The sequence below is a fragment of the Macaca thibetana genome, chromosome X (assembly GCF_024542745.1).
Source record: "Macaca thibetana thibetana isolate TM-01 chromosome X, ASM2454274v1, whole genome shotgun sequence".
Taxonomy (NCBI): Eukaryota; Metazoa; Chordata; class Mammalia; order Primates; family Cercopithecidae; genus Macaca; species Macaca thibetana.
In genome coordinates this window covers 43952482-43971577 of record NC_065598.1, presented here as the reverse complement: position 1 = coordinate 43971577, position 19096 = coordinate 43952482, and the positions used below count along the sequence as shown (strand labels likewise).

Below are 19096 nucleotides of genomic sequence, written 5' to 3'. Positions count from 1 at the left end.
AATTGACAGACAAGGCTTCGCTGGAGGAGAAAAGGAAGTTTGTGCAGAAATACCATCAAAGGCACTCCTTCCTGCTGCCAAGGGCTCTTGCATCTTGTAGAAAGGCTCCAGATTACAAGATGACCTCATTCCTCAGAAGAAATTCTCCAACTGGGCAAATATTTCCTTGCTCTTAGGCCAGTTTGAGCTTGCTCAGAAGTGTGAGTTCTGTTGGCCTCCCCTGCGCTTTCTTCATCCACGGGTGTGTAACAGACTCTTTGAACATCAAGAATAGTGCTTCCCAGTGCTGGTCTTGACATGTCCCAAGGTGTCTTCGGTTATTTCAGGGGGTGTCTTGTAATTCCCAGAATTAGTTTACTTTACATTTATTTTAAAAAGAGCTATATACCATTTCAGATGTTCCTTTGTGGTAGACATGTCAGGAGAGGCAGTATGGGAAGATATGTATCACAGAAGGGAAACGAAGCAAGAAGTTACAACTGATAAAAGACTGAGAATCTCAGATCTCGGGTGTTTGGAAGTGTTCACTCTGTCCCAATCACTGATTTGTCCCAGTGTTTAGAAGAGGTTCTGGCATATCAGAGTAGAAGTTCCATAAATATTTGTTAAATGAGAAACTATGGAATCATGATTCTAAAACTCTGTGTGTGTGTATGGGAGAGCAGACATTATGTGGGGAGTATCTAAAGAGGTACAAGAAGATATCATTGTCCCCAAAGGAAGTAGCAAGTATGAACATGTAGGCAGTAGATGGATGTGTATGGTAGCCTTAGGTCCTAGACTTTTCCTATAGCCCTAATTTACAATATTTTCCTTTATCAGTCATTTAAGAAAATCATTCTTATCAGAACTGCTTTTTGCTTTGTAAAACATCCTCACTGCGAAAGGCAGAGACCTTCTCGGTGTAGATTGTGGCTGTAATGGAGCAGTGGTCAGTGTGTGTGAGCTATGGCATATTAGAGAGAACACTCCACTTGGAATCAGAAGGTGCCAGTCCCACCTTGACGAGGTGCCACATAGGTGGGATCACCATAAACATTGATAAACACATAAGGAAACAATCCACCATGAAGGAGAGTCAGCCAACACAAGAAGCAGGGTAAGTGGCACCCCATGAACATAAGAGATCAGAATTGTTGGTTAAGGACTCTGCTAAGTATGTTTAAAATGATTAAAGAGATAAAATTAGCAAGGGAAATTATAAGAGTAAGACTCTATTTAAAAGAAAGAACATACAGATTTAAAAAGAACAAATGAGATTTAGAGAAATAAAATTAAATTTATTGAAATTAACATGTTAATGTATCAGCTATGTTCACTTTAAAAGGAATTTAATATTACTTGGTAAAATTGAAGATGTCCATACCCTATCTCTTGAAAATGTTGTAAGTACAAAGGCAAACAGTAGAACAAAAATACAAGCCTTCCTAAATATTCAAAGATATTTATAAATTATAATAGCAAAGAAAACAACAGCATGAAGAAAAAGAAACAGTAGATATACATAATATACATGGTGATTACAATATAAAATAATATATTGAAGTTGAGACCACAAACATCAATCTTATCAACAAATGTGAATGGGCTTAACTCACCTACTAAAACAAAAATATCTTCAATGTGGCTCATAAAGCAAGACCCAAGTATATGTGGTATATGTGAGATACATCTAAATCAAAATAATTCAGATGGGTTAAGAATAAAGGCATGGGCAAAAAAGTACCAGGCAAATGGAAATAACAAGTAAGTGGGGGCTGAGATCCTGATATCAAAGTAGAATTTAGGCCAACAAATAATTAAATGTGACCAAAAAACAGTCAATTTCACAAGGTAGGTTTAACAGTTGTGACAATCTGTGCACCAAATGACCATCTTTAAAAAGCAGAAACTACAGCTGAAAGGAGATACAGATAGAAACACTCTGCTAGTAGGAGAGTATAATACACTGCCCAGAGCAAAACAGATCAAGTGGTAGAAATATAAGTAAGGATATAAAGTTAACAGCATAGTCAATAAAATAGATTTATCAATCTATACTGAACTTTAGAATCGAATAATAGAGAATACACCTTCCCTCTCAACTGCATATGCTATAGTTACAAAAATTGATCAAATATTAGATCACAAATAAAGCATCAATAAATTCTATACAAGAGAAATATTAAGGGCCGGGTGTGGTGGCTCATACCTGTAATCCCAGCACTTTGGGAGGCTGAGGTGAGGGGATCACCTGAGGTCAGTAGTTCAAGACCAACCTGGCCAACATGGTGAAATCCCGTCTCTACTAAAAATACAAAAAAATTTAGCCAGGCGTGGTGTCTCACATGTCCGTGTGAAGAGACCACCAAACAGGCTTTGTGTGAGCAACAAGGCTGTTTATTTCATCTGGGTGCAGGCGGGCTGAGTCCGGAAAGAGAGTCAGCAAAGGGTGGTGGATTATCATTAGTTCTTATAGGTTTGGGGATAGGCGGTGGAGTTAGGAGCAATGTTTTGCAGGCAGGGGGTGGATCTCACAAAGTACATTCTCAAGGGTGGGGAGAAATTACAAAGAAGCTTCTTGAGGGTGGGGGAGATTACAAAGTACATTGATCAGTTAGGTTGGGGCAGAAATAAATCACAATGGTGGAATGTCATCAGTTAAGGCTATTTTCACTTCTTTTGTGGATCTTCAGTTGCTTCAGGCCATCTGGATGCATTCGTGCAGGTCACAGGGGATATGATGGCTTAGCTTGGGCTCAGAGGCCTGACAGTCCTGTCTTCTTATGTTAATAAGAAAAACAAAACAAAATGGTGGTGAAGTGTTGAGGTGGTGAAAATTTTGGTGGGAGGTATGGAGAGATAATGGACGATGTTTCTCAGGGCTGCTTCAAATGGGATTAGGGGTGGCGTGGGAACCTAGAGTGGGAGAGATTAAACTGAAGAAAGATTTTGGGGTAAGGGGTGATATTGAGGGGGTTGTTAGAAGGAGCATTTGTCATGTAGAATTATCGGTGATGGCCTGGATGCAGTTTTGTATTAATTGAGAAACTAAATGAAAGACACAAGGTCCAAATAAGAGAAGGAGAAAAACAGGTATTAAAGGACTAAGAATTGGGAGTACCCAGGACATCCAATTACAGAGTGTCCAAGGGGGTTCAGCGTAATTACTTGCTTGGTTGGCACAAGTTTAGGCTCTATCCTTGAGTTTTTTTATGTTGTCATATACCATGCCAGATTGATTTAGATAAAAACAGCACTCTTCATTTAAAAATATTCAGAGTCCCCCCCCCCCTTTTTTTTAGCAATAAGTCAAGGCCTCGGAGATTTTGGAGGAAAGAGAAATGCAAAGCCAGCAACTGTTTAAGGATTAGGGTGGCATAAGAACGGGAACCAGAATAAGAGTATGAAAGTAAAGAATAGGACTTCATCAGGGTGAAAGTATTGGAGGGTACCTTGTCACTGAAGATCTATCCACTTCAAGAGAGACTTAAGGGTGGCGATTTGAGGTAAAACCAGGAGCCACTAAATACCAAGAGCCTGAGAAACTGCTTGGGTGATTTGACTAATAAAGGCCGGTCCGTTATCAGACTGTATAGAGGTGGGAAGGCCTCTATAAAGGTCTTCCTTATTTGACTAATAAAGGCTGGTCCGTTATCAGACTGTATAGAGGTGGGAAGGCCAAACTGAGGAATTATGTCTGACAGAAGGGAAGAAATGACCACGGTGGCCTTCTCAGACCCTGTAGGAAAGGCCTCTACTTGGCCGGGCGCGGTGGCTCAAGCCTGTAATCCCAGCACTTTGGGAGGCCGAGACGGGCGGATCACGAGGTCAGGAGATCGAGACCATCCTGGCTAACACGGTGAAACCCCGTCTCTACTTTAAAAATACAAAAAAACTAGCCGGGCGAGGTGGCGGCGCCTGTAGTCCCAGCTACTCGGGAGGCTGAGGCAGGAGAATGGCGTGAACCCGGGAGGCGGAGCTTGCAGTGAGCTGAGATCCGGCCACTGCACTCCAGCCTGGGCGGCAGAGCGAGACTCTGTCTCAAAAAAAAAAAAAAAAAGAAAGGCCTCTACTCATCCAGTGAAAGTGTCTACCCAGACCAAGAGGTATTTTAGTTTTCTGACTTGAGGCATGTGAGTAAAGTCAATTTGCCAGTCCTGGGCGGGGGCAAATCCCCGAGCTTGATGTGTAGGAAAGGGAGGGGGCCTGAACAATCCCTGAGGAGTAGTAGAATAGCAGATGGAACACCGACAAGTGATTTCCTTGAGGATAGCTTTCCACGATGGAAAGGAAATTAGAGGTTCTAAGAGGTGGGCTAGTGGCTTGTAACCTACATGGAAGAGGTTATGAAATGACAACAGAATAGTATAGCCTGCCTTTGCTAGTGTGTGGCAATTAGGCCCGGTGGAACTGCTATCAATAAACTAAGTGTGATCAGGGTGAGGAACAGGAAAGAAGGAAATACAGGGAAATGGAGTGAATGTCAGGTGGATCAGAGAGATACAGTCATGGGGGTGGGGCCAGACTAAAACAGTAAGGTCAAGTTGTTTGGATAGAAAGGCTACAGGGTGCAGTCCTGGCTCTTGTGTAAGAATTTTGACCTCACAGCCCTGTACTTTGGCTGTGTGTAATGAAAAGGGTTGGGATGAGTTAGGGAGAGCCAGCATGGGGGCAGCTTCTAGGGCTGTTTTTAAGGAACGGAAAGAGGAGTGGCGAAAAGATTTAGGATCTATGGGGTCAGCTAGGTTTGCTTTTGTTAGTTTACACAATGGTTTAGTCACAATGGTAAAACTAGGTACCCAAAGGCGGAAGTACCTAGCCATGCCTAGGAAGGAAAGGACTTGTTTCGTAGAAGGGGTTCGGGTTTTGGAGATTAGCCGGACACGATCAGCAGGGAGAGCATGTGTGGTTTTCATGAGAATTATGCAGAGATAGGTAATGGATGAAGAAGAAATTTGGGCTTGACTGCAGTAATGGGTGCTGTCCATTAAGCCTTGCGGCAGTACATCACAGGTAATTTGCTGAGCCTGATGGGTGTCAGGGTCAGTCCAAGTGAAAGCAAAGAGGGGCTGGGATGAAGGGGCAAGGAATAGTAAAGAAAGCATGTTTGAAATCCAGAACAGAATACCGGGTTGTGGAGAGGTTGTGGAGGGAGGTTTTGAGGATAGGAGAGTATATGGCTTTGGCACCACAGGATGGATAGGCAAGACAATTTGGTTGATAAGGCGCAGATCCTGAACTAACCTGTAAGGGCTTGTCGGGTTTTTGGACAGGTAAAACGGGGGAATTGTAAGGAGAGTTTACAGGCTTTAAAAGGCCATGCTGTAGCAGGCGAGTGATAACAGGCTTTAATTCTTTTAAAGCGTGCTGTGGGATGGGATATTGGCATTGAGCGGGGTAAGAGTGATTAGGTTTTAATGGGATAGTAAGGGGTGCATGATCGGTCACCAAGGAGGGAGTAGAGGCGTTCTATATTTGTGGTTTAAGGTGGAAAGATACAAGGGGAGGATGTGAAGGAGGCTTTGAACTGGGGAAAAAGGAGGCAATGAGGTGTGGCTGTAACCCAGGAATAGTCAGGGAAGCAGATAATTTAGTTAAAATGTCTCAACCTAATAAGGGAGCTGGGCAGGTGGGGATAACTAAAAAGGAATGCATAAAAGAACGTTGTCCAAGTTGGCACCAGAGTTGGGGAGTTTTAAGAGGTTTAGAAGCCCGGCCATCAATACCCACAACAGTTATGGAGGCAAGGGAAACAGGCCCTTGAAAAGAAGGTAATGTGGAGTGGGTAGCCTCTGTATTGATTAAGAAGGGGACAGACTTACCCTCCACTGTAAGAGTTACCCAAAGCGTCTCTGATGATCCTGTGGGCTTCTGAGGCGATCGGGCAGTGTCAGTCTTCAGCCGCTAAGCTGAGAAGATCTAGGAAGGAGTCAGTCAGAGCCTTGGGCCAGTTGGACAGTCCAGTTTCCAGTGGGGTCCCACACAGATGGGACACGGCTTAGGAAGAATCCCAGGCTACGGGCATTCCTTGGCCCAGTGGCCAGATTTCCAGCCCCTGAAGCAAGCTCCTGGGGGGAGGAAGTCCTGAAGGAACGCCTGACCACTGTGGCTTAGGCGTTTTGAAGTTTTTGTGTGCTTGAGATATGGCTGGGTTTTCTCTCACAGCACAGGCAAGTAACTGCAACTCTTCTTTATTATTGTACACCTTGAAGGCGAGGTTAATTAAGTCCTGTTGTGGGATTTGAGGGCCGGAATTTAATTTTTGGACCTTTTTCTAATGTCGGGAGCGGATTGGGTAATAAAATGCATAGTGAGAATAAGGCGGCCTTCCTCTGGGGTCTGGCTCATGAAGCCGGTGGTTATCAGCATGAAATGGGGCTAGAGAAAAAACTCTGCCATTCATCTGGGGAGAGGGTAGAAGTTAGGATGACATTTAAGTCACTCCAGGTTAAATTATAGGACAGAGGTAGATATCGGAATTCTTGTACATATTTAGTGGGGTCTGATGAGAAAGAGCCTAAAAGCTGGCTGATTTGGGAAAGGTCTGATAGAGAAAAAGACACATGTACCCAGACTATGCCTTCAGCTCCAGCCACCTCTCTAAGAGGAAATTGCTGGGCAGGTGGGGGAGGGCTAGTCGTGGAACGAAACTGTAAGCCGGACCAGGTGTGAGGAGGGGAGTTGATAGAAGGATTATAGGGTGGGGGAGCAAAGGCTGAGGAAGAATTGGGACCTGGATTGGCCTGGTGAGGAGCAGCCTGGGGAGAAGGGGAGAGGAAAGATGAGTCCGTAGAAAAGAAGGATTCAAAGGACTCAGAGCTTGGGGTGGAGACTGAAGGAACAGACAGGAGAGAAAGAAGGAAGATTTGGGACGAGTCTCACTGGGAGCAGAGACTAGGGAGGGACCAATGTGTAAAAGAATGCCTGGACGTCAGGCACTTCAGACCATTTGCCCATTTTTCGACAAAAATTATCTAGGTCTCATAGGATGGAGAAATCAAAAGTGCTGTTTTCTGGCCATTTAGAACCATTGTCGAGTTTGTAATGGGGCCAGGCGGTGTTGCAGAAGCAAATAAGACGCTTAGATTTTAGGTCAGGCGACAGTTGAAGAGGTTTTAAGATCTTGAGAACACAGGCTAAGGGAGAAGGAGGAATGGAGGGTGGAAGGTTGCCCATAGTGAAGGAGGCAAGTTTAAAGAGAAGGGTAGAGACACGGAGAAGGGGGTAGGGAGCAACCCTGGGCTGCAACATGGGTGAGCAGCCAAAGCAGGCGTCCCGGCAATTGACTTGCCACCAAGGGAATGTGGGTGAATGATCAAGGCAGGCGTCTCCACGGAGATCAGACACCAATGGAACGTGGGTGAGTAATCAGAGAGGTGTCCCTGCAATGACTAAACACCAAGGGAAGGCTGCCTTCCCGAATTCGTGACTGGCCCCGGAGTTTTGGGTCCACAGATAAAATGTGTCTCCTTTGTTTCTACCAGAAAATGAAAAGAATTGAAATTAAGAGAAGGGAGAGATTGAAGGGTGGTGCCAAGACTGAAAGGAGAAAGAGGTTGAGGGATAGTGAGAGAGGTTGGAGAAGAGAATAAAAAGAGGCCACTTACCCGATTTAAAATCGGTGAGATGTTCCTTGGGCTGGTTGGTCTGAGGACCCGAGGTCGTAGGTGGATCTCTTGACGGAGTGAGGATGAGGACAGGGGACTGGTCTCCCAAAGGAGTCCCACGGACCCGGGTCTTTGGCACCAAATGTCTCATGTGTCCATGTGAAGAGACCACCAAACAGGCTTTGGGTGAGCAACAAAGCTGTTTATTTCACCTGAGTGCAGGCGGGCTGAGTCCGAAAAGAGAGTCAGCAAAGGGTGGTGGATTATCATTAGTTCTTATAGGTTTGGGGATAGGCGGTGGAGTTAGGAGCAATGTTTTGCAGGCAGGGGGTGGATCTCACAAAGTACATTCTCAAGGGTGGGGAGAATTACAAAGAAGCTTCTTAAGGGTGGGGGAGATTACAAAGTACATTGATCAGTTAGGTTGGGGCAGAAATAAATCACAATGGTGGAACGTCATCAGTTAAGGCTATTTTCACTTCTTTTGTGGATCTTCAGTTGCTTCAGGCCATCTGGATGCATTCGTGCAGGTCACAGGGGATATGATGGCTTAGCTTGGGCTCAGAGGCCTGACACATAGTGGTATGCGCCTGTAGTCCCAGCTATTTGGGGGACTGAGGTGGGCGAATTGCTTGAACCCAGGAGGTGGAGCTTGCAGTGAGCTGAGATCTCGCCACTGCACTCCAGCCTGGGCGACAAAGCGAGAGTCCATCTCAAAAAAAAAAAAGAAAGAAAGAAAGAAAGAAAGAGAAAAGAAATATTAAAACAAATCTTATCAAAGTGCAATAAAACTAAGAACAAAATAAAAGCTTCCCCCCCAAATCTTTTCCAACTAGAAACTGTTAACATTTTCTATTAAACAACTCTTGGGTGAAAGGGAAAATACAAGCCAAAATCACAGAATATCTAAAAAGCAAACAAATAAACAACAACAACAAAAAGCAAGTAATGAAAACACTACATATCAGGATACTGGATATGTTTAAAGTAGAGATTATAGGAAAATTTATAGCCGTAAACACTTATATCGATAAAAAATGGATGAAAATGAGTGAATTATATTGTCAACTTTAAATAATGATATTCAGGCAGGGCACGGTGGCTTACACCTGTAATTCCAGCACTTTGGGAGGCTGAGGTGGGTGGATCACTTGAATTCAGGAGTTCGAGACCAGCCTGGCCAATATGGTGAAACCCTGTCTCTACTAAAAACACAAAAATTAGCTAGGCGTGGTGATGGGCGCCTGTAATCCCTACTACTCGGGAGGCTGAGGCAGAAGAATTGCTTGAACCCGGGAGGTGGAGGTTGCAGTAAGCAGAGATCGTGCCACTGCACTCTGGCCTGAGCAATAGAGCAAGATCCTGTCTCAAAAAAAAAGAAAGAAAGAGAGAGAGATTCAGAAAATATGATTAAGTGTAGAGGTTATCCAAGCACAAAGCTTGAGGATGGCCACTGGGAAAGCATGGACTCCAAACGAATGGGGTCAGTGGTTTTAAAATGGAGAAGTTAAAGTTTCAATTATATAGGCAGAGACAGAGACGATCCAGCAGGATTACGTTTTCCATACAAGACCAGTGCACATGCGCCACAGTGATTTGATTGGTTACAGATTGCTACATTCCAATGAAGATTACTTTATTACTCTGTGAGGAGGCGTAGTGACTTGAGTCAGGGATTCTTATCTTTGGAGCTATTTGGTCTTAATTATTTACAGGAAAAAGAGAAAAAAAGGCAGAAGTTGCAACAGCATGCCTTGTCACCCAGGTTGCATAGTTAAAATCCTCTCAAGGCTCAGGGTAATTTAAAGTTCCAACAGCTTTAAGTTTGAATTATTTAATTTTACAATATCAGCTTAAAAAGTGAGAAAAAGAACAACAAATGAGTCAAAAGAAAGCATAAGGAAGAAAACAATAAAAGTAAAAGCAGAAAAACAGTAAAGGTTAAGAATAGAAAACAGTGGGTCAAATTAATAAAGAAAAATTCTGGTTCTTTGAAAAAAGTAAGAAAATATGTAAACCACTAGCTAAATTAATCAAACTACAAAGAGAGAAACACATTTATACAAAATAAGACAAAGAAGAAATAGGCCGGGCGCGGTGGCTCACTCTTGTAATCCCAACACACTGGGAGGCTGAGGCAGGCGGATCACGAAGTCAAGAGATCGAGACCATCCTGACCAACATGGTGAAACCCCGTCTCTACTAAAAATACAAAAATTAGCTGGGCTTGGTGGCAGGCACCTGTAGTCCCAGCTAGTTGGGAGGCTGAGGCAGGAGAATTGCTTGAACCCAGGGGATGGATGTTGCAGTGAGCCGAGATTGCGCCACTGCACTCCAGCCTGGCGACAGAGCAAGACTCTGTTTCAAAACAAAAACAAAAACAAAAACAGACATAATGTGGAATATGAATAGGCGTGAACAGACCAAACTGTTTTGTAAATGAATAACATAAGCATTCTAAACAGGGAAGGGGGCAAAAGCCTAAGTAATTTTTGAGCCTAGTATTTTGACTGTGTACATTAAGACCAAAGAAAAACACTGCAAACAAAGATTGAACTCTAATTAGTAGGTTTGTCTTTTGTTTTACAGAGATATGAGTTAGGTGTTCTGAAGCTGCTTTCAGGGTCTTGTAGTATAGAGCAAATAAGTAAATACAGTTGCCCCTCAGTGTACACGGGGGATGGGTTCCAGGACCCCCGAGTATACCAAAATCCTTGAACACTCAAGTGCCGTGGTTGGCCTTGCAGAACCTATGTATACAAAAGTCAGCCCTCTGTATATGTGGGTTTTGCTTCCCACCAATAATTTATTTTATTTTATTTTTACATGGCAAGGTTGCAATCATCAGCACAGCAGAGAAAGGGCTGTCTGCTCCAAGAATAATTTTAAAAGTCTGCGTATAAGTGGACCAATGCAGTTCAAGCCTGTGTTGTTCAAGGGCCAACTATATTTTGAGGATAATTGGAATGAGATTTCTTACAGCTTGAGCAGAGCGTCACCAGTGCAGAAAGGGGAATACCAGTAGGTACTCTGTTGATTGGAATTGGAGGTATTAGTATAAACTCATGACTTTTAATATATCTATTTCTATGTATATCTATATCTTCATCTTTCTAGCTGTAGACAGAAGCTTGGTACACTTCACCTTAACCCAATGATCAAAGTGAACCTCATCATTGATGGTAAAAATGCACATTATGGACCTGTTCCTTTGATGAACTAGGACACAACAGTCCTGTGACGTTCTTGTCCAAAAGCCATAAACTGAATCTCCTCGTGAGGAAACATCAGTCACACCTAAATTGAAGAACTTTCTACCAAATATCTGGCCTATCCTTTTCTTTTCTTTCTTTCTTTCTCTCTCTCTCTCTTTCTTTCTTTCTTTTTCTTTCTTTTCTTTCTTTCTTTTTTTCTTTTTTTTTTTTTTTCATGAGACAGAGTCTCAATCTGTTGCCCAGGCTGGAGTGCAATGGCATGATCTTGGCTCACTGCAACCTGTGCCTCCCAGGTTTAAGCAATTCTCCTGCCTCGGCCTCCTGAATAGGCTGGGATTAAAGGCACCTGCCACCACGCCCAGGTAATTTTTGTATTTCAGTAGAGATGGTGTTTCGCCATGTTGGCCAGGCTAGTCTCGAAGTCCTGGCCTCAAGTGATCCACCCGCCTCGGCCTCCCAAAGTGCTGGGATTGCAGGCGTGAGCCACCACACCTAGCCATGACCTATCCTTTTCAAAAATATCAAGGTCACAAGAGATGAAGAAAGATGGAAGAACTGTTCCCAATTAAAGGAGAATAAAGAGACATGACAACCAAGAGACATGACAACCAAATGCCATGTGTGATGTTGCATCAGATTCTGGGTCAAAACAAATTATTTTTCTTTTTGCTAAAAAAGGACATTATGGGCCAGATGTGGTGGCTCATGCCTGTAATCCCAGCACTTTGGGAGGCCAAGACAGGAAGATTGCTTGGAGCCACGAGTTTGAGACCAGTCTGAGCAACATAGTGAGACCCTTGTCTCAATAAAGAAAAAAAAAAATTAGGCCGGGCGCGGTGGCTCACGCCTGTAATCCCAGCACTTTGGGAGGCCGAGGCGGGCGGATCACAAGGTCAGGAGATCGAGACCACGGTGAAACCCCGTCTCTACTAAAAATACAAAAAATTAGCCAGGCGCGGTTGTGGGCGCCTGTAGTCCCAGCTACTCGGGAGGCTGAGGCAGGAGAATGGTGTGAACCCGGGAGGCGGAGCTTGCAGTGAGCCGAGATCGCGCCACTGCACTCCAGCCTGGGCGACAGAGCGAGACTCCGTCTCAAAAAAAAAAAAAAAAAAAAAAAAAAAGAATTAGCTGGGCATGGTGGTGTGTTCCTGTATTCCCAACTACTAGGGAGGCTGAGGTGGGAGGATCGCTTGAGCCCAAGAGATGGAGACTGCAGTGAGTCGTAATTGCACCTGGGTGATAAAGCGCGGCCCTGTCTCCAAAAAAAAAAAAAAAAAAAAAAATTATTGGGACAATTGCAAAATTTGAATAAGTATTTTAGATTAGAAAATAGTATTAGGCCAGGCGCGGTGGCTCAAGCCTGTAATCCCAGCCCTTTGGGAGGCCGAGACAGGCGGATTACAAGGTCAGGAGATCGAGACCATCCTGGCTAACACGGTGAAACCCCGTCTCTACTAAAAAATACAAAAAGCTAGCCAGGCGAGGTGGCGGGCGCCTGTAGTCCCAGCTACTCGGGAGGCTGAGGCAGGAGAATGGCGTAAACCCGGGAGGCGGAGCTTGCAGTGAGCTGAGATCCGGCCACTGCACTCCAGCCCCAGTGACAGAGCGGCCGTCTCAAAAAAAAAAAAAAAAAAAAAAAAAAATATGTAACAAACCTGCACGTTATGCACATGTACCCTAGAACTTAAAGTATAATAATAATAATAAATAAATAAATAATAAAATAAAATAAAATAAAAATAAAATAGTATTATAAGGCCGAGATGGGTGGATTGCTTGAGGTCAGGAGTTTGAGGCCAGGCTGGGCAACATAATGAGACCCCATGTCTACAAAAAATAAAAAAAAAAAAATTAAAATAGCTGGGCACGGTGGCACTTGCCTGTAGTCCCAACTACTTGGGAGACTGAAGTGGGAGGATCACTTGAGCTCAGGAGGTGGAGGCTGCAGTGAGCCATGATCATGCCACTGCACTCTAGCCTGGGCAACATTGTGAGACTTTGTCTCAGAAAAAAGAAAACAGTATTGTATTAATATTAAATTTCTGATTTTAATTATTGTACTTCAGTTATATAAGAGACTGTCCTTATTCTTAGGAAATACACACTGAAGTGTTTAGGAATCAAGGGGCATGATATCTGCAACTTACTTTAAAATGTAAAAAACTATATATGGGGAAAATGACAAAATGAATGTGGTAAAATATAAAACAATTGGGAAATCTGGGGAAAGGATAAATGAGAGTTATTTGGACTGTTCTTGCAACTTCTTACTAGCTTGAAATTATTTCAATTTAAAAAGCAACAAGGAATTTTGAAAATGTTTGCAAGAACATGTAGGAGAATAACTGTTCTTTTGGAGCAGTAAAAGATTTTTGAATTCACATATAAGACACCAAACAGGCCAGGTGCAGTGGCTCATGCCTGTAATCCCAGCACTTTGGGAGGCCAAGGTGGGCAGATCACTTGAGGCCAGGAGTTCGAGACCAGCCTGGCCAACAAGGTGAAACCCCGTCTCTACTAAAAATACAAAAATTAGCCAGGTGTGGTGGTGCATGCCTATAATCCCAGCTACTCAGGAGGTTGAGGCAGGAGAATCACTTGAACCTAGGAGGCGGAGGTTACGGTGAGCCTAGATCACACCATTGTACTCCAGTCTAGGTGACAGAGTGAGATTCCGTCTCAAAAAATAAAAAGTAAAATAAACCAAAAAACCCACCAACCATAACTGAAAGAATGATATATTTGAGTAAAATAAAATAACAAATTTATGTACAATAAAGAACCCTATATTGAAGTTAAAAGACAAACAACAATGAGAAAATATTTGCTATGCCTCAGATTAGTATCCAGATTATCTATCTATCTATCTATCTATCTATCTATCTATCTATCTATCTAAAAAAAAAACTACAAATGACGGAAGAGAAAAATAAGCAAAGGATGTGAATAGCTGAGTCACAGGAGAAAGTAACAAGCATGGGAAAACATGACCAACTGTACTAGGAATTAGGGAGAAACAAATTAAAATAACAATAGTATACCATTCACACTTATTCAGATGATTATCCAAAATTATATAATTTGGTAATACCTATTGTTGAAAGGATGAACAGGGAAGGGGATTTTCTTAATTGGTTTATCTATCTGGAGATCGTCTAGCAAAATCTAGTAAAACTGAAGGCATGCACTCAGATATGTATGTAATTCCATCTTTCAGTATGTGCCCTAGATTATTGCCAAAGGAACAGGCAGAGTTGCTCACTGCAGCATTGTTGGTAACTAGTGGAAAATTGGAAACAATTTAATTGTCATCAACAGATGAGAGCAGATAGTTAAACAATTTGTGGTATAATCATACAATGCATTTAAAATTAATGAACTCTAGATGTGTTAATGTGTAGAAATCTCAATAACAGAATTTTATTATTATTATTATTTTCAAGACAGAGTCTTGCTCTGTTACCTAGGCTGGAGTGCAGTGGAGCAATCTCAGCTCACTGCAACCTCAGCCTCCCTGGTTCAAGCAATTCTCCTGCCTCAGACTCCCAAGTAGCTGGGATTTACAGGCATGTGCCACCACACCCAGCTAATTTTTGTATTTTTAGTAGAAATGGGGTTTCACTATGTTGGCCAGGCTGGTCTCGAACTCCTGACCTCTTGGTCCGCCTGCCTTGGCCTCCCAAAGTGCTGGGATTACAGGCATGAGCCACCGCACTCGGCCTCAATAACAATCTTAGGCAAAAAAAAAGCAAGTAGCAGAAATTTAGAATGTAAAATTTATAAACACAGAAACAATAATGGATATTGTTGATGAATATAAAAGGAGATACAGTCCCTGCCCTGGAGGAATTTGGGGGCATTTAAAGAAATGTCAAGTAAACAGGTGATTACAATGTAGTAGGATGAAAGCCAGGATCAGAATAGACACCAAATACAGATGGAGGTGGCAGGAAGAAGGTGAAAGAATATACTGAAGAAATGACAATACCTTGCATGCCCCACTCCCACGCTGAATCAAGTCCTGAAAGACAAGAAGAGGTTACTTAGGTGAAAGATAGGAAGGAAGGGTGTTTCTAGACGATAGTGTTATTTGCAAAAGCCCCAGAGGAGAAACCGCAGAGCCTGATTTGGAAACTGCCAGTGGTTTCTCAGAGCTGGAGTAGATGGAGGAGGGGGCAAAGAAAGGGATGGAGGGCATTGGTAGGTGCCCCCTGACAAAGGGTCCTCAGACCAGGCTATAAGGAGTTTCACCGCCTTCTGAAGGCGGCGGGAAGGCTAGATTATTGAAGCAGAAGAGTAACAGTTGCATCATGAATTATAAAAACGACGGCTCTGGAGGCAAGATCAGTTAGTTTTTTTGTGTGTTTGTTTTTCTTTTTAAAGAAGAAAACCAGACAAGAAACAATGGGATCGCAGCTGAAATAGACGAGGTGCTGACTGAGAGAGAGTATCGAGTCCAACCTTTAGGGCTTCAGGGAGGGATTAGAGGTAGATGTTGGGAGAGGAGGTTCCTGGCTATCTTGGGGTGTACGATGGAGTGACAGGGCTTGCGTTTTGTGACACCTGACTCTGCCCCTGGCCACCCCTGATTGGACCTTACAAACGTTTAGTTCAAATACAAAAATGGGCCGGACACGGTGGCTCATACCTGTAATCCCAGCACTTTGGGAGGCAGAGGCGGGAGGGCTGCTTGAGCCCAGGAGTTCGAGATCGGCCTGGGCAACATAGTGAGACCTTGTCTCAAAACAAAAACAAACAAACAAACAACAAATATAAAAATATCCAGAGGAAAAACTGAAGGCGGTGGTTACCATTACAACGCGTTTTCGTTAGGGGTATATGTGGCTTTAGAGTCATCTTGAACGTTTTAATTACAAAATAAAAGCTGAAGTCTATGCAACATAGGAAAACATCAACTTGTGTAACATCTCAGTGAGCACACGGCCGTCATATTATTTTCTGTACTTTGCTGTGTGTTTGAACCACATAGCAAAAAACTGTTGGCGACAAGAATTGGAAAAGCAAAGTACAAGAAAGGCTTTGAGTTCTATAAAGGGGTTAAACCAGAAAGCGGCGGGGGCAGGGAACAGTCAATCTTTGTGTGTGCACACTGCGTGTGCAGACAGGAGACTCCTCAGGAGACCAGGACCTGTCTGAGTGTGTGCGGGGATGAAGCGGGACGAGGGGAACTGGGGCGGAGGAGGAGGGGCGCGCCGCGGAGGTGCCCCCCGCCCCCCCACAATTCTTCTCCCCACCCCCCCCCGCCCCTCCTCCCTCAGTGACGCCGCTTCCAGTCTCCAGGCAACGTGGGGGCCAAACAACGCGGCCGGGAGGCGGCCGCTGCCTGCCGGGCCCTCTCTTCTGGGACTCTCGATTTTCGGACGCTGAGCGCCATGGCCCTGCCTCTGCTGCCGGGCAACAGCTTCAACCGCAACGTGAGTAGGAAGGGCGTCCGAGGTCACAGCTCCCGGCTGGAGTCTGGGGTCCAGGCAGGGTCGTGGCGTGGCCACTTCCGCGGACTCTCCTGGAGACCCGATGCTGCTGCCCTGGGTTGGTGGCAACTTGGACCAAACTTAATAGGCTCCTTCTCCCATCTCTCCAACTGCATCTGAATGTTTTTCCTAATTTAGAAACATATATATAGACCCCTTATAGGTGACAGGACCCTCAAAGGTAACGAATAATAGTGACGATAACCATTGCGGGTTTAATGTGTGCCAGGCGCTGTGCTTTAATCACCTTATGCAGCATCCAGTGTCCCAACAGCCCTTTGAATTAGGTAGTTTTTATTCCCAGTTACTATTGAGGAAACTGAGGCACAGAGCTACACAGTCTCAGTGGTGAAGCTGGGTTTCTTTCAAACAACCTTGTCTCCACAGCCCAGAAGCCTAATCATTATCCCCCGTATCCTGTGTGAAAAAAGATACCATTTGAATTATCAAATCTAAGAAATTTGGCACTTATCAAGAGGGGTAGGTGGCAGATAAGAGTGGCAGCCTGTAAAGTTTACTCCCAAACTTTATAGAGACAGGCACCCAAACTTGGAGGGATTTTTTTTTCCCTCTATTTATAAGTGGGAGGTTGGGAGGGGTTCATTTCTTCTTCTTCTTTTTTTTTTTTTTTTTTTTTTTTTTTTTTTTTTTTGAGACGGAGTCTCACTCTGGAGGCTGGAGTGCAGTGGCCGGATCTCGGCTCACTGCAACCTCCACCTCCCAGGTTCAAGCGATTCTCCTGCCTCAGCCTCCTCAGTAGCTGGGATTACAGGCGCCCGCCACCACACCCGGCTAATTTTTGTGTTTTTAGTAAAGATGGGGTTTTACCATGTTAGCCAGGGTGGCCTCAAACTCCTGACCTCAAGTGATCTGCCCGCCTCGGCCTCCCAAAGTGCTGGGATTACAGGCTGAGCCACCGCGCCTGTCCTGGAGGGGTTCATTTCAAAAGAACATGAACGTACAGAACAAAGCAACACAACACAAAAAGCCCTGAGCATGAAAGAACTTTTGACAATAAATAGCACCTCATTTAAACGACAGAAGGAAAATGATTCAGGCTTTTGTTTATACTGGTTACTACTCTTCACTTGGGTCAGCCATCTGTGTCTGCAGGAAAAGCTAATTCCCAATTAGATGGGAGGGAATTAGATGGAGCCACTCAAAGCAATTGTGTAAACCTTTGATAACTTTAGAAAGCAGGCAGCAGATTGAAGTACTTGACTTTATGGTTTCCAAACAGTGTCTGTATCTAAGTTGTTGGCCCTAAAGTACCAGTTTTCTTTGTAGCTTCAGGTCATTGAATTCTGACCCCCACATGTCTGGTCAGTCCAACTTTGAACACTGATTTGTGCATTTCTTGGTTGATGGGTAGAGGCTGGCCTTCCAGCATAGCATTGTCCTTTGGTAAGTTTAAGCCAGCCACGCAAATAAGAAAGGTCCCTGAGAGACGGGACATGAAAACAGATTCCAGAAGTAAAGAAGCATGCTGTGTAAAAGTAATTTTAATAAAAAACGAAAGTAAAGCCTACAGCTTTTTGCCCAGCAACACTCTGATTACCAATGCCTGCCTCCTGCAGAAGTATCATAGCTCTCACGTGCAGTGATTAAGGATGGGAAGGAAAAACAGTGGATGGATGAGATATTTATAAATCTGCAAGGTTCTGAGTGTATTTTTGCTTTTTAAAAAACTTTTAAGATCATGAAGTACAACACATATACAGAAAGATGCACAATGGATGATCACAAAATGAACATCAAGAAATTAAATATGGGGGCTGGGCACGGTGGCTCACGCCTGTAATCCTAGCACTTTGGGAGGCAGAGGTGGGAGGATCCCTTGAGCCCAGGAGTTGGGGACCAGCCTGGGCAATATAGTAAGAACTCGTCTCTACAAAAAATTGAAAACATTAGCCAAGCATGGTGGCACATGCCTGCAGTCCCAGCTACTCAGGAGGCTGAGGTAGGAGAATCACTTGAGCCTGGGAGGTTGAGGCTGCAGTGAGCTATGATTGCATCACTGCACTCCAACCTGGGCAACAGAGCCAGACCCTGTCTCAAAAAAAAAAAAATAAAATAAAATAAAATATTACCTGTTCTCCAAAAATACCACCCTTGACTGGGGCTGCTAGATTTAGATTTTTTGGTTGGTGGGTATAGCAACTCTTTGCAGTTACAATCTGTACTTCCTGATTCCTAATGAAATTGAGCATGTTTTACACATTTATTGGTCATTTGTATGACCATTTATTGGTCACTACTTTTTTTTTTTTAGACAGATTGTTGCTCTGTTGCCCAGGCTGGAGTGCAATGGCGCAATCTCGGCTCACTGCAACCTCCGCCTCCCGGTTTCAAGCGATTCTCCTGCCTCAGCCTCCCGAGTAGCTGGGATTACAGGCATGCGCCATCACGCCTGGCTAATTTTTTTTTTTTTTTTTTTTTTTTAATTTTTTAGTAGAGACACAGTTTCACCACGTTGGCCAGGCTGGTCTTGAACTCCTGACCTCAGGCGATCTGCCTGCCTCAGCCTCCCAAAGTGCTGGGATTACAGGTGTGAGCCACGGTGACTGGCTTTATTTGTATGACCATTTATTGGTCATTACTTTTTTATGTAGCACCTACTTATCTCTTGTCTAATTTTTACTGGGTTGTTTGCCTATTTCTTAGTGATTTGTAGAACTTATATATATAAATTTTGGATATTTTCTTGTCTGTGGTTGGTCTTTTCCCTCTCTTAATGATGTTTTTGATGAATAATTTTTGGAAAAGATCACTCTCCGCGTCTCTGCAGAGCCACTTTGTC

The 19096-nt window shown here is 43.7% G+C and overlaps 2 protein-coding genes across 2 annotated transcripts in view; both read left to right on the top strand.

Annotated features, from left to right (window-relative positions):
- The window catches only part of MAOB (monoamine oxidase B), a 713383-nt gene that overhangs the window by 117698 nt on the left and 576589 nt on the right, over positions 1 to 19096 (top strand). The gene's annotated exons all lie outside the window — the stretch shown is intronic.
- EFHC2 (EF-hand domain containing 2) overlaps positions 16116 to 19096 on the top strand; it is a 198034-nt gene continuing 195053 nt past the window's right edge. The window contains exon 1 of the mRNA XM_050775820.1: positions 16116 to 16239. Within this exon, the coding sequence (XP_050631777.1) occupies positions 16198 to 16239 (42 nt within the window). The 5' untranslated portion in view covers positions 16116 to 16197. The remainder of the gene's footprint in view (positions 16240 to 19096) is intronic.